This window comes from Canis aureus, chromosome 13 (assembly GCF_053574225.1).
Source record: "Canis aureus isolate CA01 chromosome 13, VMU_Caureus_v.1.0, whole genome shotgun sequence".
Lineage (NCBI taxonomy): Eukaryota > Metazoa > Chordata > Mammalia > Carnivora > Canidae > Canis > Canis aureus.
The window spans coordinates 30,548,359-30,567,473 of NC_135623.1; the positions used below are offsets into that span (position 1 = coordinate 30,548,359).

The 19,115-nt window shown below is 41.1% G+C and overlaps 1 protein-coding gene and 1 long non-coding RNA gene across 18 annotated transcripts in view; one reads left to right on the forward strand and one right to left on the reverse strand.

Annotated features, from left to right (window-relative positions):
- The window catches only part of PPFIA2 (PPFI scaffold protein A2), a 475,838-nt gene extending 469,134 nt beyond the window's left edge, over positions 1 to 6,704 (reverse strand). For 8 of the 16 annotated variants that reach the window (XM_077845653.1, XM_077845643.1, XM_077845645.1 and 5 more), the window contains exons 1-2: positions 5,864 to 6,018; positions 1,210 to 1,460 (exon numbers count right to left, since the gene is read on the reverse strand). In XM_077845653.1, the coding sequence (XP_077701779.1) occupies positions 1,210 to 1,458 (249 nt within the window). In that variant the 5' untranslated portion in view covers positions 1,459 to 1,460; positions 5,864 to 6,018. Of the gene's footprint in view, positions 1 to 1,209; positions 1,461 to 5,863; positions 6,019 to 6,662 lie in introns of those variants that run through there. The other 8 variants (XM_077845656.1, XM_077845654.1, XM_077845651.1 and 5 more) reach the window with 3 other exon arrangements.
- On the forward strand, positions 5,512 to 18,679 carry LOC144282249 (uncharacterized). 2 transcript variants are annotated; one of them, XR_013350587.1, is made up of 3 exons: positions 5,512 to 5,637; positions 10,358 to 10,445; positions 18,030 to 18,679. It is a non-coding gene; the product is annotated as an uncharacterized LOC144282249 (long non-coding RNA). The 2 variants fall into 2 exon arrangements; XR_013350588.1 differs by having other exon boundaries at positions 18,133 to 18,679.
- Positions 18,680 to 19,115: the final 436 nt, after the last annotated feature.

Below are 19,115 nucleotides of genomic sequence, written 5' to 3' on the forward strand. Positions count from 1 at the left end.
TCAACCCTTTCTGCATATTTAAACAAACCAGCGTACCAACAGGCGAGAGTTATTGAAAACAGTATTGACTCTTAACACAAGACAAACTGACTGATAATGAAAAGGGCTGGAACAGGGGTTTTTCATATACGGTTATAGGGTTACTTGATAGGGATGATAGAGGGTTCTAGGTGATTCTTTCCGTTCTGAGAGTCTTTAAAATCTCAACATCACACTTCAAGTTCATAGCACAGCTGGATTCAGAATTTTATCAATTTTGACCATATAATTTTTAATGCTCATGAAAAGATATTTGCCAGAAGACAACTTCACGGAAAGAGGTCAACTCTTCAACATTTCTATACTCTCCTTAGAATAGAGGGTCAATCAAATTTGTATTCAAAAGAAAAACATAGTGTAGTGGAGGTGACTATTAAAAATCTCATTCATATTCTATAATCTTTCTAATACCTAAAACAAACACAACTATTGTATATTAAATGAGAATATTGAGTCTCAATATTAATTTTGTATGTTAATAAGCTTAAAATCCTTAAAATGATGTATTTTTCTATAAAATGAGATGCTTGACCAGCATATATTTTAAAACACCTAATCTAACAATTTTCAGTTTGTGAAAATAAAACTGAACTCCTGCTTTTTCTCTAACTTCTAAAATAGTTTCTAAAGAAACTGGTTGAAATGTTTTTTGAGAAGAGAGGATGATACATCGATAATTCCAAGAATTTTTGAGCAGGTGTTAGGCATTTTTAAAGAAAGACAGATAAAATATAATTAGACAGTAGATTCCAAACTACAATCATTTCCAAAGACAGACCACATAGCTAAAGATGGAAAATGCATATGTCCAAATGTCATGATACTGTTTAAAGAGTGAGAAAGAGAAAACTGACTATTCCCATATTTGGGTGGTTGAATGCTGATCAACAGGTGATTTTTCTACGCCCATCAAAAAATACAAATAAAATTTTCAAAAGAGAGACCAGATAGGAATGCAGCCTTCATACCCATCATCACCAATGTACCACAAATTTGAGGCAAGATTTTATGTAAACTAACAATCAATTTTTATATTTTCTCACCAAACCATGCATATCACATAACTTAAGGGAAAAGATAGTCCTAAGAATAGAAATAAAGCAAAGCTTATTCAAGTCTGATCACATCTGCAATTGCAATAGGAAGGACAAATCCTACCAGGAAGCATACCTGTGGCAGGGCTGAATTGAGCTGTCGCTGGAGCGAATCTCTGTCGTAGATGACATCCTGCAGTCTTTGCTGGGCAAGCGAGAGGCTTTCTTGGGTCTCCCGAAGGGTGTCTAGAAGACGGTCCCTTTCATCTAGCATATTCACCATCAGCTGCTCAAAATGGGAGTCTGAGTCCGAGCCACTGCTTTGGGACCCCCTTTGGCTCATTGGGGTGTCCTCATTAATCGTGGGCATCACTTCACACATCATTGCTTAAAGGAAGTAAAGGGGAGGGAAGTCTTAGTAAAGAAACCACCTGACCCTCAACTCACCAAACCCTGCAGCTCATTAGCCTAATTGTTTTTTCCTCTATCCACTGCCCCAGCTCCAACCACCCTAAATATTTTGACCTCAGTGAAATAGGATTCATTGTGACTTCTTCCAACCTACATACTTTCTCTTTTATTGACAGTGTATAAAGTTCCTACCTACAAAATACAGCTTGGTTTCACCTACTTCTCAAAGATTTGGTTTTTTTTTTTCATGATTTATTCCTCCAATTCAATTTATAGTAATATGTTATTCAAATTACTAGTTGATCACCTTTCTTCCCCTGTAAGTTTACAAATCTCTCACAGTTAGAACCACCATCTTACCCTTATTTGTTATATCGTTAAAAGCGAGCACAATGTCTGGCATTTCATGGGTAAGAAGTAAGTGATTTTTCAAGGACTTAAATAATGGAACTAATGTTCATTCTTTCAGTTAGGGAATCTACAAATAATTGGGTATTCATTTTATATGATAATAAGTTCCTACTTTTTTTTCAGATTTTATCAACAGCTTTTTATCATACCAACCAGTTTAAAGTTTGCTGATTTTATAACTCCCATTTTATCGCTTTTGTATGCTCTCTGCCTAAACTGTTAAGGTAGTCTACACAGAGTAGATAAAGTGATGATGACTAAATATAAGCTTTATGAAGGTGACTAAGGTGTGTAAGTTTGTTTAGGTTATTATACTAATTACTCTTAATATTCTTTTTTTTTTACTACTCTTAATATTCTTTTGTTCCTGTGAACTGCATTGTCTGTTTTCCATACAAACAATACCAACTAACACTCTCAAAATATTTCACAAAACAGAAACCATAAATTACATTAGCTAATGTAGTAACTTCACATCTCAGCTGTTAATCACAAGCCTCCAGTCATGAAAAATGAACTATTCAGAATTTTTTTTAATCATTTGCAAATCTGATTTATAGTAAACAACAGACTTTAAGATGCAACGCTGGCCTACTGTATGGCATTTTAAAAGGCAGAAATCGTCTCATTTTCTCTTTTATCTTCTATCTTATGTTCAAAAAAGAATCAAGCCCATCTCAATTTCAGTTGTTGTACTAAGGCCAGAAGCTATTAATTAGAGGGCTTGGTTTTGCAGAAGGCTGATGTGGAGAAACGCTGGTTTGGCTGTTGATCCTGGAGCAATTCTTTGGTTTTATAATGCAAGGTCAATTCATTTTTCTGCCTATATATTCCTGTCCTTAGGGAAAATATATCTGGTGATATAGTCAAATAAAATGTCAATACTTAACAGCCCAGTAGTTCATTACTTTTATGTGACTCTTCATATACATTGGGTTCTTGAAGAGATAAACTCAATTATCTGAATGATTTGGTCAGGGCCCACTGACAAGTAGGAGAAACTTCTAAAACAATAAAAGGAAAGTATTTTGTGACTGATATTCTATGCAAAAAAATTAAGAGGGGTATGAATTTTAGGATAATTTAAGGTAGCACTTTGAATTATTGCTCATCACTCAAAAAACTGGGCTACCTGAAGGCAAAAATTTAACTTGTTCAATTTCTTATTCACCCTAAGATAGGTAACAATACATAAGATGTATTTAAACGCACATGTGAGCGCACCCACATGCGCATACGCACGCATGTGTACATTCTTACATTCTTACTATCGCTAACACCTAATAGATGAAAAGATAGTGTATTTTTTTGTATTTTTCTCAATTTGAATTTTATTTATACATTATCACAAAGCTGGGAAAAAAGAGACTGTTTTCTAACTGTTATACATTTTCTTTACATTAATTGAAAAGAACTGGGGTGGGGGGGAATGTTCCAACATGTTTGAATATTAAAAACAATTAGTTCACATGCCATGCATGAAATCCACACACTGAACAGCTGTGTCATTCTGAAAAAATCATTACCAGGAGCCAATGTGTTTCTTTTTGACATTTAAGGTTAAAGCAAAATGACAGCACTGTGACAATTTGTGCCAAAACACTTGCAAGGTTTACATTTTAGGGTTACTTAAACAATCTTAAATCTGTATTTTAAACCATATCCTTCTTGGGAAAAAAGCCAGTAGCACATCTTCACTCTGAATTACTTACAAAAAACTTTAAATTCCAAGGAAAAGCAAAACTGCAGTGATTACCTCAGCTACAATTTCCTTCTGAATACCTGACCCTAATTCTAACAAAGAATTATTGTCACCATGAGATATTAGACATTCACAAACTTTAGACTCTTATATCAGCATAAAAGCTAGTCTTTGATTTTAGGTTAGTCCAAAGATGCTATGAGGAGGAGCAGCTTAGGGACTTAGGGTCCTAGTCTATTAATTCTACACTCAACTTGATTCGATTCCACTCCTGCAGCATTGCAACCGGAACAAGTCACATCACCTCTCAAAAACTTCTCAAAAACATTTTCTCTTCTGTAAGGTAGGGATAAGAATCCATGATTTTTTTTCTTTTTTAAATAAGCCCATGGTAAGGCTCCAATAGCATACCTGACTGCGATCAAACAGTATAATTTTAAAGGACAATTACAAATTCAAGAATTTATTTTTTAATAAAGTGCCCAACATTCACCTTTGCAGAAAGAATATTGTGCCTTTATGATTCATTCTGATTCCACGCCTAAAGTTTAATTCTGGTGGGTATGCTGAAGTCTTCAAATGCAATTGGGAAAAATCAAGCTATACAAAAGTCACTTAGGAAATAAAATGAATTCATCTGTTTTTTCTTCACCAGTGGTCAACCCAAATGAGTAAATCTTAAGTCATCAAAACGAGAGGAAAAATAAATTTCTACCAAAAATAAAGGCCACCTGCATGAACCAGCTCAGTTTTTTGCACTAGCACTCGGATTCGCATATAAATCACAAAACAGTTGTACAATCCTGAAAACACAGTTAACCTACTTCTTAAATGCAGATTTAGATATTAAAATCAATCAAAAATCTTATATTCAAAGTAAGAGTTTAAACACCGGTGCTCTTAGAGAACAAACAGCATCTAAGGCAACTTCCAGAAGCTATTCCCCCGCTAGCGTACTTCAGTCTCAAATGCCACTTGCAACCTCCACAGTCATTTTCAGTATTAAAAATTGTATAGCACCACACAATTCCTGAAAAACCAGGAAGGACATCCTAACAGCTCTCTTTGATATCTGCCTTTTCGGCACCCCTCCCCGAAGTCAATTGGAATTACGTTATCTCTTCCTAAATGTTGATGCCCTGTTCAATATATTACGGAAGGTTTTAAGACCTAGGGAGAGACATTGTTTATTTTTGTTGGGGAAGGAAAAAAGAAGAAGAAGAAGAAGAAAATACCTGGTTGGTTTCATTGATCCTGGTGCTTCAATTGAGCTTGAAGCCTTTGACACCAGGAAAACCAACTCCCTTACTCTTATCTAGTCCATAACCTTGACTGTCTTCCAAATCTCTCAGATTTCAAAATAAAAGTTTTGGATGCCCACTAGAGTCATCCCCCCCAAGGGCTCTCAAGATCCAATGGGTTTCTTAGCGATAGAGGTCTCTGGAGCAGCACCGAGTGAGATGCGAGCGGGCTGCAAAAAAAGGCTCGTTCTCCTGCCCATGAATCCCTTCTTAGAAGCACACCCCTGGGCTCTCGACCCTACTCCAGGCAGAGATGCAATTATCCCCGGGAGTTAGTTTCCCTCTTCAAAGGACCCAGTCTGGAGCAGCACCCCAGCTCCACCTCCGTGAACCCGCAAGGAGTAATTCGGGGAAGAGGCATCCTAGCCATTGTCTGATTACATTACATGAATATTCCTCCTCCTATTTAACTCTTCGAAGTCCCCGTGGCCCCAGGGAATGCGCTCATCCCCTCTCCCGGGGAGCATCGGGCACTTCCTTCACCCCGATGCTCTTACAGAGGGCCCGGAGCCAGCTCTCGCCCCCCGGCTGGACAGTCCTCTCGCAGCCACACCCCCTCCCAGCTCCCAGCACCCCCCCAGCACCCCCCCACCCCCAGCACCACCAGCACCACCCTGAAGTTGACTCCGTAATTTGCACGCTAAGATTCTCTCTCTCCTGCCCGCCCGGGGAGAGCCGAGCAGGCAGGAGGTGGAGAAAGAATAGGAGAAGGGAGAGGATGGGGGTGGAAGGCGGAAAGGTAGGGACCGGTGATTGGCAAGGAGGAATTTGCATCTCCTCTTCCCTGGGGGCGGGGTGGGGCCGGGGAGGGGGCTGGTAAAAACAACAGCAGTAATAATAATGATGGTGATGGTGATGGTGGTGGTGGTGGTGGTGGTGGTGGTGGTGGTGGTGGTGATGGTGATGGAGATAGTGGGATGACCCAGCGGAAGGGAAGCCTGGGAACTCGGACACAGTGTCTGTACCTAGTGTCTGGAACCTGGGGTCCTGCCTCCTGGTGGGTCAACGGCAGCCGCAGTCTCCGGCCCGACGCCGGGGGCAGCTCACGCCCCGCGCTCCCGGCCCGTCGCCCTGGCAACCGGGGAGAAGGGCTCAGCGGCGCGCGCCCCACGGCGCCCGCATCCCCCCGCGGGCCGGCATCCCCCCGCCGCGCCGTCAGCAGCCGCAAGCAGGAGCGCCCATCGGAAAAATGGCATATTACAAATTTTGCTTTGGGAAGCAGAGCTCGGCTCAGACCATTGTCGGAGGGAGGAGAGGGGGAGGCGGCTCTTAAAGCAGTAGCGGCCCCTTTGCGGAGCCGCCTCGACTCCCCGCGCGCGAGCGGCCGCGGCCCCGGGGCGGGGGGGCGGGGGGGGCTCGGGGACCGGGTCGCGCTCGGTCTTGGAGAGACTTAACCGGGCGGCGCTGCTCCCCCCTCCGGGGTGTTCACACCCCCCCCCCGAGGGCGGCCCTCCAGCCGCGGGCATGGGGGGGGAGGAGGAGCGAGGAGGGCCGAGGAGGGGCGAGGAGGGGCGAGCTGCCGAGAAGTTCCGCGCGCGGCCGCCCTCCCCGAGGGCGCGGTAACGTCGGGAGCCGGAGACCTCAAGGGGCGTGGGGGGCCCCACAGGTCCCCTCGGGGACCCGGACCGTTTCTGCGCGGGGGGGTGGGGGGCGTCCCGTGCACCTGGGGGAGAAGGGCGAGCGCTCGCCCCCACGCCCAGGGCCTCCTCCCAGCCCCCGGGGAGCCCGGCGCCCCGTGCCCGCCCCCGCCGGCGGGGGACCCACCTGCGGGGCCCGGAGCGCGGCCGCAGCATCTTCCCTCCTCGCCGCCGCGGGCCGGGGCCGCCGCCGCTGCACCCCCTCCTCCCCCTCCTCCTCCCCCTCCTCTCTCTCCCCCTCCCCTTCCTCCCCCACCTCTTCACACTCCTCCTCCTCCCCTTCCTCCTCCTCCCCTCCTCCTCCTCCCCCACCTCTTCCCCCTCCTCCTCTTCCTCCTCCTTCCCCTCCTCCCCCCCTCCCCCTCTTTCTCCTCCCCCTCCTCCCCCCCTCCTCCTCCCTCCTCCTTGGCAGCCGCCACCACCTCTTCCCCTGGAACCAGGGCTTCCCCTGGAAGCCGCTGCAGTGGTTTCCACCGGCCCTTAAATAAATTCTGAAGTAATCACGTCCCCGCTGTCCTCACGCACACGCGCCCGCCGGGACCCTCGGGGCCGGGCGGCAGGTGCGGGCAGGGCGCGCCCGCGGGTACCGGGGCTGCGCGGGGGGCGGACGCGCGGGCACCTGCTGGGCCTCGGGCCTGGCGCGCTCCCGGCCTCCCGAAGCCGCTTCCGTGCTGCCGGGCCCGGGGCGGGGTGGTGGCGCCTGTGGCTGTCGCCCCCTCCCCGGCTCTCGTCCCCGCGCTGCCGGGGCGCGGAGCGTTGTGTGCCCAGGAGCCCCGGCCCTAGCACATGGCAGCTGCGGGCGACGGGTGCCCCCTAGAAGGCGCCCCCGGCCCCGGGCCCCCTGCACCTGCGCGTCCCTTCACCTGTCCCTCCCCCCTCCGCCGCCGCTGCCCGTGCACACGGAGCCATCCCGCCCGGCGCGGGGAGGACGCAGGACACAAAACCCGGAGCTACTCTCAACAAAAAGGGGACCTTGCAGTGGGGGGAAGGAGCGATTCCCAGTTTCGGGGAGCTGGTGGTAGAGGGCACGGACGGGGGGAACCGGGAGGAGGATTGAAGGTTGGGTTTAAGGGGAGGGTTAGGGCCAGTACCTTGCAGGTGCGGTGCAAGAAATCCCAAAGGCGTGTTTCGTGTTTGGTGTGACACAAAGAGCCCGGAGCTAACTGAAGAAATAGGACTCAAACACCAGCTCACTCAAGTTAAGTACAACATTCAGGAAAGAATCTTTTCTTCTGGAGTAGCGTTTAATGCCGTTAGCGACCCCACAGTGGGATACGAGGCCAAGCTCATGCATTTCCACCCGCTTCTCTTCTAGACTGTTTTTCAAATTCTGCATCACCACCTAATCCTATAAGAATAATTAGGTGATTTGTTAGGTGTCCCCTAAAGCACCAGTTCTTAAACATCGGGTGCATACACATTACCGATGGATTCTGTGAAGTCATAGATTCTGATCCACTGGGACCGGGGTAAACCCTGAGATTCTGTACCTCTAAAAACTTCCAGATGGGACCACACTTTCAGCAACAAGGGTCCAAACCTACCCTCTGATGTGGCTTAACTACTCTTAACTACAGAAAGCTCATCAACTCATGACACAGCCCAGTCCATACTCAGATAGACCTAATTTAATGATAGCTTTTGCATATTAATCAGATATCAGTCCTCTTTTAACTATCACTCTCTGGAATTGCCCAGAAGTCATAAAATGTCCTCTATACACGAGGAAACTTCGTGTGTTTGAAGACAGTTAATATGTTTCCTCATAAAAGAACTTCCTTATCAAACCTTGGTCCTAATTCCCTTAGTGATCAACGTTTGCCAACTACAGCTTCCGATGTGGTGACCATTTCCAAGAAGACTGTTGATTTGCCTGACTCCCATTCACACCTCAAATAAAAGTTTTGATTCTAAGGATAAGCCCCACAGGTGGCTGACACACAGTTAAAGGATACCTGGTAGCTGAGATCGTAGAAAGGAAAAATTTGATAATGGAAGGCAGGAAATAGTCATGAGTAAAAAAATATTTTAGTAAGAAGAGATAGATAGTCTTCATGGTTACTCTCAGCTTCGACACTATGCATTCTCATATTCTCACCACTCACAGCACTTCAAAGGAAAATAACATTTTCTATCAAAACTGAGGGACACCTTTAAGCAGCAGTTTTGCCAAAGGCATTACATCAACCAATTCACACGAGTAAGGAGGAGTCATCCCTTTCACCAATTCTTCTGGCTTACTGGCCCTCAGATTTAACATGTAAGAGAATCTCCAGAAGGCTTGTTACAACACAGATTTCTCAAATCCATCCCAAGAGTTTCAGATTCAGTAGGTCTGTGGTGTGACCAGAGAACTTCTATTTCTGATCAGATCCCGTGTAATGGAATACCACGGAGTCAAGCATCCCACCTTGAGAACCACTGCTTAAGTAAATCCGAAGAAATTTGGGAACAAAAAAAGTACAGACCCAGATTCATTCAAGGCAAAATGTCTCTCCAACAAATATAAAACCAATTAATCTGCTAAGTTGTCATCTGTTCCTTCTGGTTTTTAATAGCCAAGGACCAATGATTAAGATGAGATAAGTCTTAGTGCCTTACATCAATGAAGGGATTCAGTCCACAGAGGCATACAGTGTTACTAATTTACTAATGCTCCTTCTGCACATTTTATTTTGAATATGACCTTTTGTCTGTATGCTGTCTCAAGTTTGGGGTGCCATACAACTACTCTTTAGTAATAATAATTAAAAATGCTTTTTTATTAAAATCAAGGATGGCTTTGTAAAGATTAAGTTACTGAGATGGAGCACAAAAGAAGCATGGGCCATGGCAACAACAAAGATTTAGTACGTGACGGTAATTTATCTTTTAAGTGCAAGGATAATTTGGATGAAAAAAGAAAACGTAATATTAGTTGTAATAGATGAGTCGACCTCAGTATCACCTCATTTCAACTATATAGTTATTCACGAGGAAAATATTTTGCCTGTATTCACAAAAGTTTAACATTGTTAAAACAATTAAATGACATTTTCTGCACTTATGCTTATTGTTGAATTTAAATTTTAAGATGGATTTGGGTAGAAAATGACTCCCCTCATACACTCTACCTGTAGTTTTGTGGGAATGTGAATTTTATTTTATTTCATTCAAGAAGACCACACAATACTACTACATTGTACTACTTAGAATAAGCAACAAACCAACTCAAATGCAAAATGACTCAAACCCAATTGAAGTCTTTCTTCACTTTCTCGATATTTCAGGGTGAGAATTGATCAGTGGAATACTTTCTTTCACGCGGTAATTTAGGCACCGTTTTTTTTATCTGGGCCCTGCTGTCTCCTTGGATATTACAACCAGACGGCAAAAGGAAAAAGATAGGGTGGAGGAACCATACCCACTTCTAAAATCCTTGGTCCAAGAGTAACACACACTTTCCTCCAAATTCTACTGCTGAGAACAACTCACATGGCAATATCCAATTACAAGAAAAGCTGGGAAAATAGTCTAGGTTTAAAGCTGGAAGAAGAATAGAGGCTTTTGGAAAAACTTAACCAGTTCTTCCACATATTGTTTGTGAACCTAGTGGAAAGAGAAGGCATGCAGAGGAAAAAAAAAAAAAAAAAGGCAAGCAGACAATATGCTATATTTAAATTTTCTGTTATGCATACATTAAAAAATATATGGAATGCCATAAAATGTCATAAAATTAATACCCAATATGATCACAAAGAGTAAGCATTGTTTATTATGTATGTTTCATGTTTCTTGTTATGTTAATGCTACACATTATTCTTCTTACCTGTCTAAAAATAGCAAACTACAGAAGAGGAGAGCTGTACTAAGCACATTGCTGCTGACTCTTGTGCCTCCACACAAATGTAAAAGCACCAATTCTCACAAGGTAAGTTGTTGTGTAAAGACTACATTAATCAGCCTTTATGCATTTACATGGGATTACTGTAAAATGTAGCAATTTGACAAATAGTCACTGAGATTTCAGCTCATAAGTAAGAGTATCTTAGTGTTCAAGAAGAGCAAAAACTACTAGTTAATGTGTGAAGTCAAAATATAATGAGAAGACAAGTTCCAGGGAACTTTATTTTCCATCAGTCAGTGCTGACATCAAATCTAAGAGCAATAAACTAAAATAGTAATGACTTCAGAAATATTTTTCTCCTTTTAAATGGAAAACTAACATTTTATAGGAAAACATCTTTCATGTTCCTCTTTAGACCCCATAGAGGTAAAATATCAAGAGCGAAGAAACATCCTAAATATATTCAGCAGTTGTTCTCACCTAGAGAAGAGATTGATTCTAACATAAAACCTCATAGTGAAGGTTTTCATTTTTGCCTCTGCTCAAATTCAAGGAGCCTCGCTTTATCATTGAAGAATCATAGAATAGTATACTGGGAATACTATTCTAACACCAGTCTTTTTTTCTTTTTTTTTTTTACAATTAGCCAACATATAGTACATCATTAGTTTCAGATGTAGAGTTCAATAATTCATCAGTTGTGTATAACACCCAGTGTTCATCTAACAACAATCTCACAGGTAAGTAAAATAAAACTCATTAGGAGTAAGTCCTGGATTTTCCAACCCAAGCACCTGAAGAAGCAAGGCATCTACTGTTTGACTTGTGATACCTACTTTTCAACTTCTATAAAATATAAACCCTTCAGCATTTGACTCAAACTTATTTCTAATTACCTAACTACCTTGATTATTGACATCACTAATACCGATCTAATATTTCTTTGAATTAATTGGCAAACAAAAAAAAAAAACTGGATGAAGTGAGCTCAGTGATTGCTCTTTTGCTGAGAAATCCTTGGGAAATAAATCACCAGTGTGAAAGCCTTTTCTTAGTGTTTTATTCAGAGACATGGGCAAACAATCACGGATAGTAAATTAAACAATGAAAATAAATGATATGGGTAATCCTCATTTTGGATATAGCTTAAAGATTCATAGAATAATGAAGAATACAAATGTCTGATTTTAGAAGGACTATGTATAGAAAACAGCATCTTCAATATTAAATTAATAAGAAAAATCTAATAACAATAAGCCCTAGATAAGCTAAGCCTGTATAAAACTCTCTTCGAAATGGCAGTTCTGTATGATGTCTTTGGCAGTTGGCCCTTGTCTTCTGTTCAATCTGAAATGGGGTGGAATCAGGTTCGTATCTCATGAATGTGGAGAGGTGAGATGTGGAAGGGAGGTCAAGATAAGGTAGGGAAATGGCAAGTGTTCTGGCATGTGACAGTGAGTAAAAAATCATGCCCAAACATAGTAACTTAAAACAACAATCATTTTCTTATTTATCATGGTATCAATGGGTCAGGAATTTGGGAAGTTCTTGTCTAGATAGTTCCGGCTTAGGATCTCTCATGTGGTTGAAATGTGACAGTGGCTGGACCTAGAAGAGTAGAGCTGTTAAAGCAGCTGGGCTGACCTGGGAGGTATCTCTCGCTCTCTACTTCATCCCCTTTCCTTCACCCCCTTCCTGTTTTGTGGTCTTATGGTTTCTACATGTGGCATTGTGAAACAGGATAGCTTGGGCTTCCTCACAGCATGGCAGCCCCAGAGCCATCAGCTATCACAGCAGAAGTCAAAAGCAAGTAGTGAACAAGACAGAAGAAGAAGCCACTTCACTTCTTATTTTATTTTATTATTTTTAATTATTAATTATTTTTTAAAGGATTTTATTTATTTATTCATGAGAGACAGAGAGAGAGAGAGAGGCAGAGACAAGGCAGAGGGAGAAGCAGGCCCCACGCAGGGAGTCTGATGTGAGACTCGACCCCGGACCCCGGGATCACACCCTGAGCCAAAGACAGATGCTCAACCACTGAGCCACCCAAGTGTCCCTGCTTCACTTTTTATAACCCAGCTTTGAAAGTCAAAAAGTCAAATAGTGTCACTCTCACCATATTTTATCATTGGATACCAGTCACAAGCCCACTTGATTTCAAAGGAAAGAAAGATATAGACCCTCACTTCTCGATGGGAGGAGCATCAAAATCACATGGTAAGAAAAATATTATTGAAGCAGTTTTTAGCAAATATAATCAGCCAGAGCAGGGTACTTTTGTGAAATGCACATTTGCTATTGAAAATATTCTATTTGTTAGATGAATACGTTTTTGGTTTGTAAAATGTAGGCAAAGCATCTTAGAATATTTTAAAAAATAGATGAGGAGCTGGTAAGTAAACTGTTTGTTGGATCTGGGTGCAATTCATGGGCATTGCTAGATAGAAGGCAAGTAGTTAGAAAACAGACTATACTTGTGTTAAACATAGAAAGGGATGGAAAGATCCGGATACCTATTATTTATGAGACACCAGGAAACTATATACTTATAGTATGTAAATATATGTAAGAATAAAGATACAAGGGCCTGTAAGTATTCAGGATACAATAGATAGACATGAAAAATTATCATCCGCAAAGTCTTTATTTGGCTATCCGCTGGTGACTTCAATTATGGCCCTATATGTTCTCTGCTTAAGTAACACAAATAAAACCCATGGCTGTTCATTAGGCTAATTGGAGTGGTACCTCTATCAGGCAGGTGCATTTGTCCCCACATCTCTGTAGCTCAACGAGTATGTATCATTGAACCAGAGTGTATTTTGCCTGTTGAACTCTAGCTCAGACTTCAAGTCTGGCCTCTGTAACCACACCATCGGTGTGGAAGGTTGATGCAGCAGAGAGAGGAACAACAACAACAAAACCTCATCCTGACCGACCAGGTGCCAGCCAATTGGCTGTTCCCTGAAATCTCTGGTCTCACTCTGCTGTAGAACCCAAAATTATGCTATGGGTATGTAAGTTGTGGCAGACAACTATCACTGAATGGTGCCAAACTGCAACGGGGTCGAGGTTAAATTTGTATAGAGGAACCAGAATCTGGACTCCAGGCAAGCTGGCAGTAGAGGCTCATTATCATCTTGAAATTATGCAAGTGTGCATATTTATTTTATTTTAGCAATCATTTACCATACCAAACATTTGTTACAATATACATCTGTGTTTTATTTTCTTTTCATTTTCTCTCCCGATCGATTTTACTTTGGGGATTATAAAATGAGTCTTTGGGTTTCCGATATTATACATTTATAAACAGAGTTTGTATTCATAATTCTAGGTGTCCATGCATCATTTTGTAACTGGCTGCGTAGGGAGTCAGGAGTCACACAATGTGATAAGAGAGAAAATGGAGGTGATATGGGAACACAGGAAAGAACCATCTAATCTGTTTCTGTGAGATCAGAGCTGAGGAAGAGAAGGGTTTACTAAATAAATCATAAATGGATGGTGTGAAAGTGTTAACAGCAATGGCAAATAACCAGAGGCAGGTAAACTATAGCTGGCATACGGAACAGGGCACAGTGTCAGTTTGGCCTCTCTGTGAGGCTGAGGCAGGCTGAGAGAAGAGAATGAACCATACACGAAAGAACATGTGACTCTTGTTTAAGAGCTTAAATTTATCGTGAAGGAGCCTAGGAAAGTTTAAAATCAAGGAAAAGGGGGCTCCTGGGTGGCTCATTCATTAAGCAGCTGCCTTGATTTGGGCTCAGGTCATGATCTCAGGGTAGTGAAAATGAGGCCCATGTGGGATCCGCCCTGGGCATGGAGCCTGCTGCAGATTCTTCCCCTCTCCCCAACTCCCTCTGCCGCTCCCACACCTTGCTCAGGCACAGGTGCACTCTCTCTTTCTCTCTTTCTCTCTTCCTGTCTCTCTCTCTCTCTCTCAGAAAGAAAGAAAGAAAGAAAGAAAGAAAGAAAGAAAGAAGAAAGCAAGCAAAAGAAGAAAGAAAGAAAGAAAGAAAGAAAGAAAGAAAGAAAGAAAGAAAGAAAGAAAGAGAAGAAAAGAAAGAAAGAAAGAAAGAAGAAAGAAAGAAAGAAAGAAAGAAAGAAAGAAAGAAAGAAAGAAAGAAAGAAAGAAAGAAAGAAAAAAGAAAATCAAAAAGAAGTAAAACATATTTTGGAAGGGACAGGTTAAAATTTGGGAAGGAAGAAGGAAAGAAAGCTCTTTTAGGTTAAAATATGAAGATTGAATCACTCTTCAGTGAGATATAAAATGGAAGAGTATTTGGTTTAAAACGGAATGAATTTAGTTTCTTTCATGTTGACATTTATTATCTGACTGTGAGCCATCCGATCAGAGATATTCAAAATACATTGGGAAAGCTAATCTATCAGATGAGAAATCTGGACTGATGATGAATGTTTGGAAATCATTAGTTGTATTTGAAACCATGGAAGTGAACAACTCTGATGATGAAAAGTGTACAATTAGATAAAATAAGGGCTGAATTCCAGAATCTCAGTGAACAGTAATATTTACAAAATGGTTCTAGCAAGAAATAGGCATATAGGGGGAGAAATTTGGAGGGTATATGTTACGGATACAAGTTTAAAAAAATTGCAAGAAATAGGGAGTAGTGACCAGTGTTAGATATTCCTGAAAAATCAAGTAAGATTTAAAAATGGAAAACAACCCGTGTATTTAGAAACAAGATATTGCTAGACTATTGAGTAAGGGAACTTTCACTGAAGTAATAATTATAGAATACGAATCACAATGGCTTAAGGAGGTTACAGGTTGAAATAATGGCTTTCCAAGGACTATGGCTGCTGACAGTGGGAAAGAGACAGAACAAGCTAAAAAGAGAACATGAGTTCTTGTTTTGGAAGTCCGAGCTCTCTATGTGGTCCTAGAGGAGCTTTAGAAAGTTCTAGAATGAGGGGTAGCCCCGGTGGCTCAGCAGTTTAGCACCACCTTCAGCCCAGGGCATGACCTGGAGTCCAGGGATCGAGTCCCACATCAGGCTCCCTGCATGGAGCCAGCTTCTCCCTCTGCCTGTGCCTCTCTCTCTCTCTCTTTCTCTCTCTCTGTGTGTCTCTCAGGAATAAATAAATAAATAAATAAATAATCTAAAAAAAGGAAGTTCTAGAATCTCCTGAAATTATATGCAAAATTTGCATATATATATATATATATATATATATATATATGCACAAGTGCACTTTTTAGATGAATATTGATAGTTCGAGATCCTTAAGGGGAGTCAGAGATCAAAATATTAGTAACCAGGGCTATATGTAACACATTAGATACCCATTAGTATCATATACTCTGTGTATAATTTTTATAACTTGCAGAGACCTAAATTTACATATGATTACAATACATTATTGCAACTAGTTTTGTCTGGGACAGGAAAACAAATCTATTTAGTTTATTATAATGCATATTATTACATATTTTATAACTATTTATATTATATTACTATTTGCTATTCCAATATTCCCTGAAGAAGATAGAAATGCCCACCTGCTGCCGTGCTCATTGCACTGCCTTCTGTAGGAGGAGCATGCATCCCTTCTGTATGGACATAGGCCTGGTCCTGTAATTTGACAGTATTCATGGAAAAAGTGCCATGCCAGAAACTCACAGAAATGTCATCACCGTTTTGCCCTGGCTCCTTTCCCTCTGCCACAGATCCAGAATAGATGCTATTCTTTTAGCCTAATACATTAGTATACTTCTCAAAATCCTATCTTTGGCTAATGTGTTCACGTATCAATCTTCTTTGGATTTTGTTACCATTGTCAAATTTTTCTCTTTCTCCATTCTATATAACCGGTGCAAAGGAAGGATTATATCAAGAATTTTATTTTATTCACAGAACAAGTATATATTAAGTAATGACACAATGTTATTCAATATGAACCTGGAAAAAAAACTGGCCACAGCGCTTGGGGCCCCAAGAAAGAAATAAGACAAAATCACAAAGGACTTTAGTGTAAAAAAGTAAAGGTATAATCCAGTGACATTTTATGCAAATTAAAGCAATAATGTTCTTTTTTTTAAAGATTGTATTTATTTATTCATGGGATATACAGAGAGAGAGGCAGAGACACAGGCAGAGGGAGAAGTAGGCTCCATGCAGAGAGCCCGATGTGGGACTCTATCCCAGGACCCCGGGGTCATGCCCTGGGCTGAGGGCAGGCACTTAACCGCTAAGCCACCCACATGTCCCAACAGTAATGTTCTCAAAGAAGATAGACAGTAATTTGTTTTTAAATGTTTTTATGAGTTACGTTAGGAAGTAAAAGTATGAGTAAACAGCTTGAACAACTATACAGAATTTATTTGGAGGGATGGGGGAAATGGAGAAAAGGTTATAAGGACAATCTGACTAGAGAGATGTCCTAGGACAGTGGTAAGACACCTAGATTGTTGGATTATTAATTTGCTCAAATAAATGACGCTAAAATTTTAGTGAAAGAAGGAATCAGGGCGCCTCGGTGGCTCAGTGGTTGAGCGTCTGCCTTAGTCTCAGGTTGTGATCCCGGGGTCCTGGGATTGAGTCCCACATCAGTCTCCCCTTGGGGAGCCTGTGAGCCTGCTTCTCCTTCTGCCTATGTTTCTGCCTCTTTCTGTGTGTTTCTCATGAAAAAAATAAATAAAATCTTTAAAACAAAAGAAGAAGGAATCAAAAGATCTTTGGAGTAAAAACCAGAAACAACATTACATCAATTATATAAGGAAATAAATAACAGAGGAGGAGGAACAAGGAGTTAAATGGGAAATGCGAGATGGTTGTTTCCTACTAGGTTGGGAACGGAGCATATAGGGCTTGGAAGGAACCGTGTCAAAGAAAAAGAAAAAAGAAAAAGGAACAGTATTTATCCAAGTAGGTAGAAATACATTTTTATATGCAGATAATTTCCTCCCTGCTCTAATTCATTCCTACTTTATGAATTTCATTTCTTTCATTCCATATATGTCTTATTAAGCATCTTGTGTTCATATTAAGGAAGCGGCAGTAAATTTCAAGAACAAACAAATCTATGCTCATGAAGTTCACATTCTAGTATTCATCTATTTCAAAACATTTATTACAGACTTTCTTTTTATCACACAATTTATCAGTACTTTGTGACCCCAGTTACAAATATCAGTTATTGTGCAGTACCTTGCAAACCATGGACCCATGATCTGTGTGTGTGTGTGTGTATGTGTGTGTGTGTATAGAAAAAGAAACTTTGACCCAGAAGCATGTCATAAACATCCTACTTTAAAATGCACTTTACTGGGGGGGTTGGGGGGGCTCAGTCGGTTTTTCTGCCTTTGGCTCAGGTCATGATCCTGGGGTCCTGAGATATAGCCCCGCATCCAGCATTGGGCTCACTGCTCAGTGAAGAGTCTGCTTCTCCCTCCCCTTCTGCCTCTCCCCCCAGCTTGTGCTCTCTCTTGCTCATTTTCTCAAATAAATAAATAAAACCTTTAAAAAAATAAAATAAAATGCACTTTACTTCTATATCTGTTTCTACTAAGGTACAGGAAAGCTTATAAATAAAATGTACTTCTTTACAAAACTGTTCTTTATTTCTTCATTATATTTGTTTATTATCATGTGTGGCTTTTATGACTATTAATGATGTTTTCACATTTTAATACAGTTGACAAGAAGAAAACAATTTGGCATAATTATTTTTGAAATAAAAAAGCACAAAACTATATGTCTGATAAGGAGTTAACACACCTGCACCCCGATGTTTATAGCAGCAATGTCCACAATAGCCAAGCTGTGGAAGGAGCCTCGGTGTCCATCGAAAGATGAATGGATAAAGAAGATGTGGTCTATGGATACAATGGGATATTACTCAGCCATTAGAAATGACAAATACCCACCATTTGCTTCAACGTGGATGGAACTGGAGGATATTACGTTGAGTGAAATAAGTCAATCAGAGAAGGACAAACATTGTATGGTCTCATTCATTTGGGGAATATAAATAATAGTGAAAGGGAATAGAAGGGAAGGGAGAAGAAATGGGTAGGAAATATCAGAAAGACAGAACATGAAGACTCCTAACTCTGGGGAACGAACTAGGGGTGGTGGAAGGGGAGGGGTGAATGGGTGACGGGCACTGAGGGGGGCACTTGACGGGATGAGCACTGGGTGTTATTCTGTATGTTGGCAAATTGAACACCAATAAAAAATAAATTTATTTAAAAAATAAATTTAAAAAATTTAAAAAAGAATGTCAGAGGCAGAACTTTGGAGAAGAAATGTTTGAAAAGTTTAATTTGGCAAAGTCTCTGCAAATCTGTATTAAAACCACTACTTTAAAAAAAATAAAAAATAAATTTAAAAAAAGGAGTTAACATCCAAATTGTATAAAGACCTTATACAACTCAACATACAAAAAACAAGTAATCCAATTTAAAAATGGGCCGAAGAACTGAATGGACATTTTTCCAAAGAAGGCTTACAGACACATGAAAAGATGCTCAGTGTCACTAATCATCAGGGAAATGTAAATCAAAAACTACAATAAGATTTCACCTCACTCATGTCTGAATACCTAAAATCAAAAACACAGGAAACAAGTGTTGGTGAGGATGTAGAGGAAAAGGAATCCTCATGCCCTATTTTGGAAATGCAAATTGGTACAGCCATTGTGAAAAACAGTATGGAGTTTCCTTAAAAAATTAAAAATAGAACTACCATATTATCCAGTAATCACAGTTCTGGGTATTTC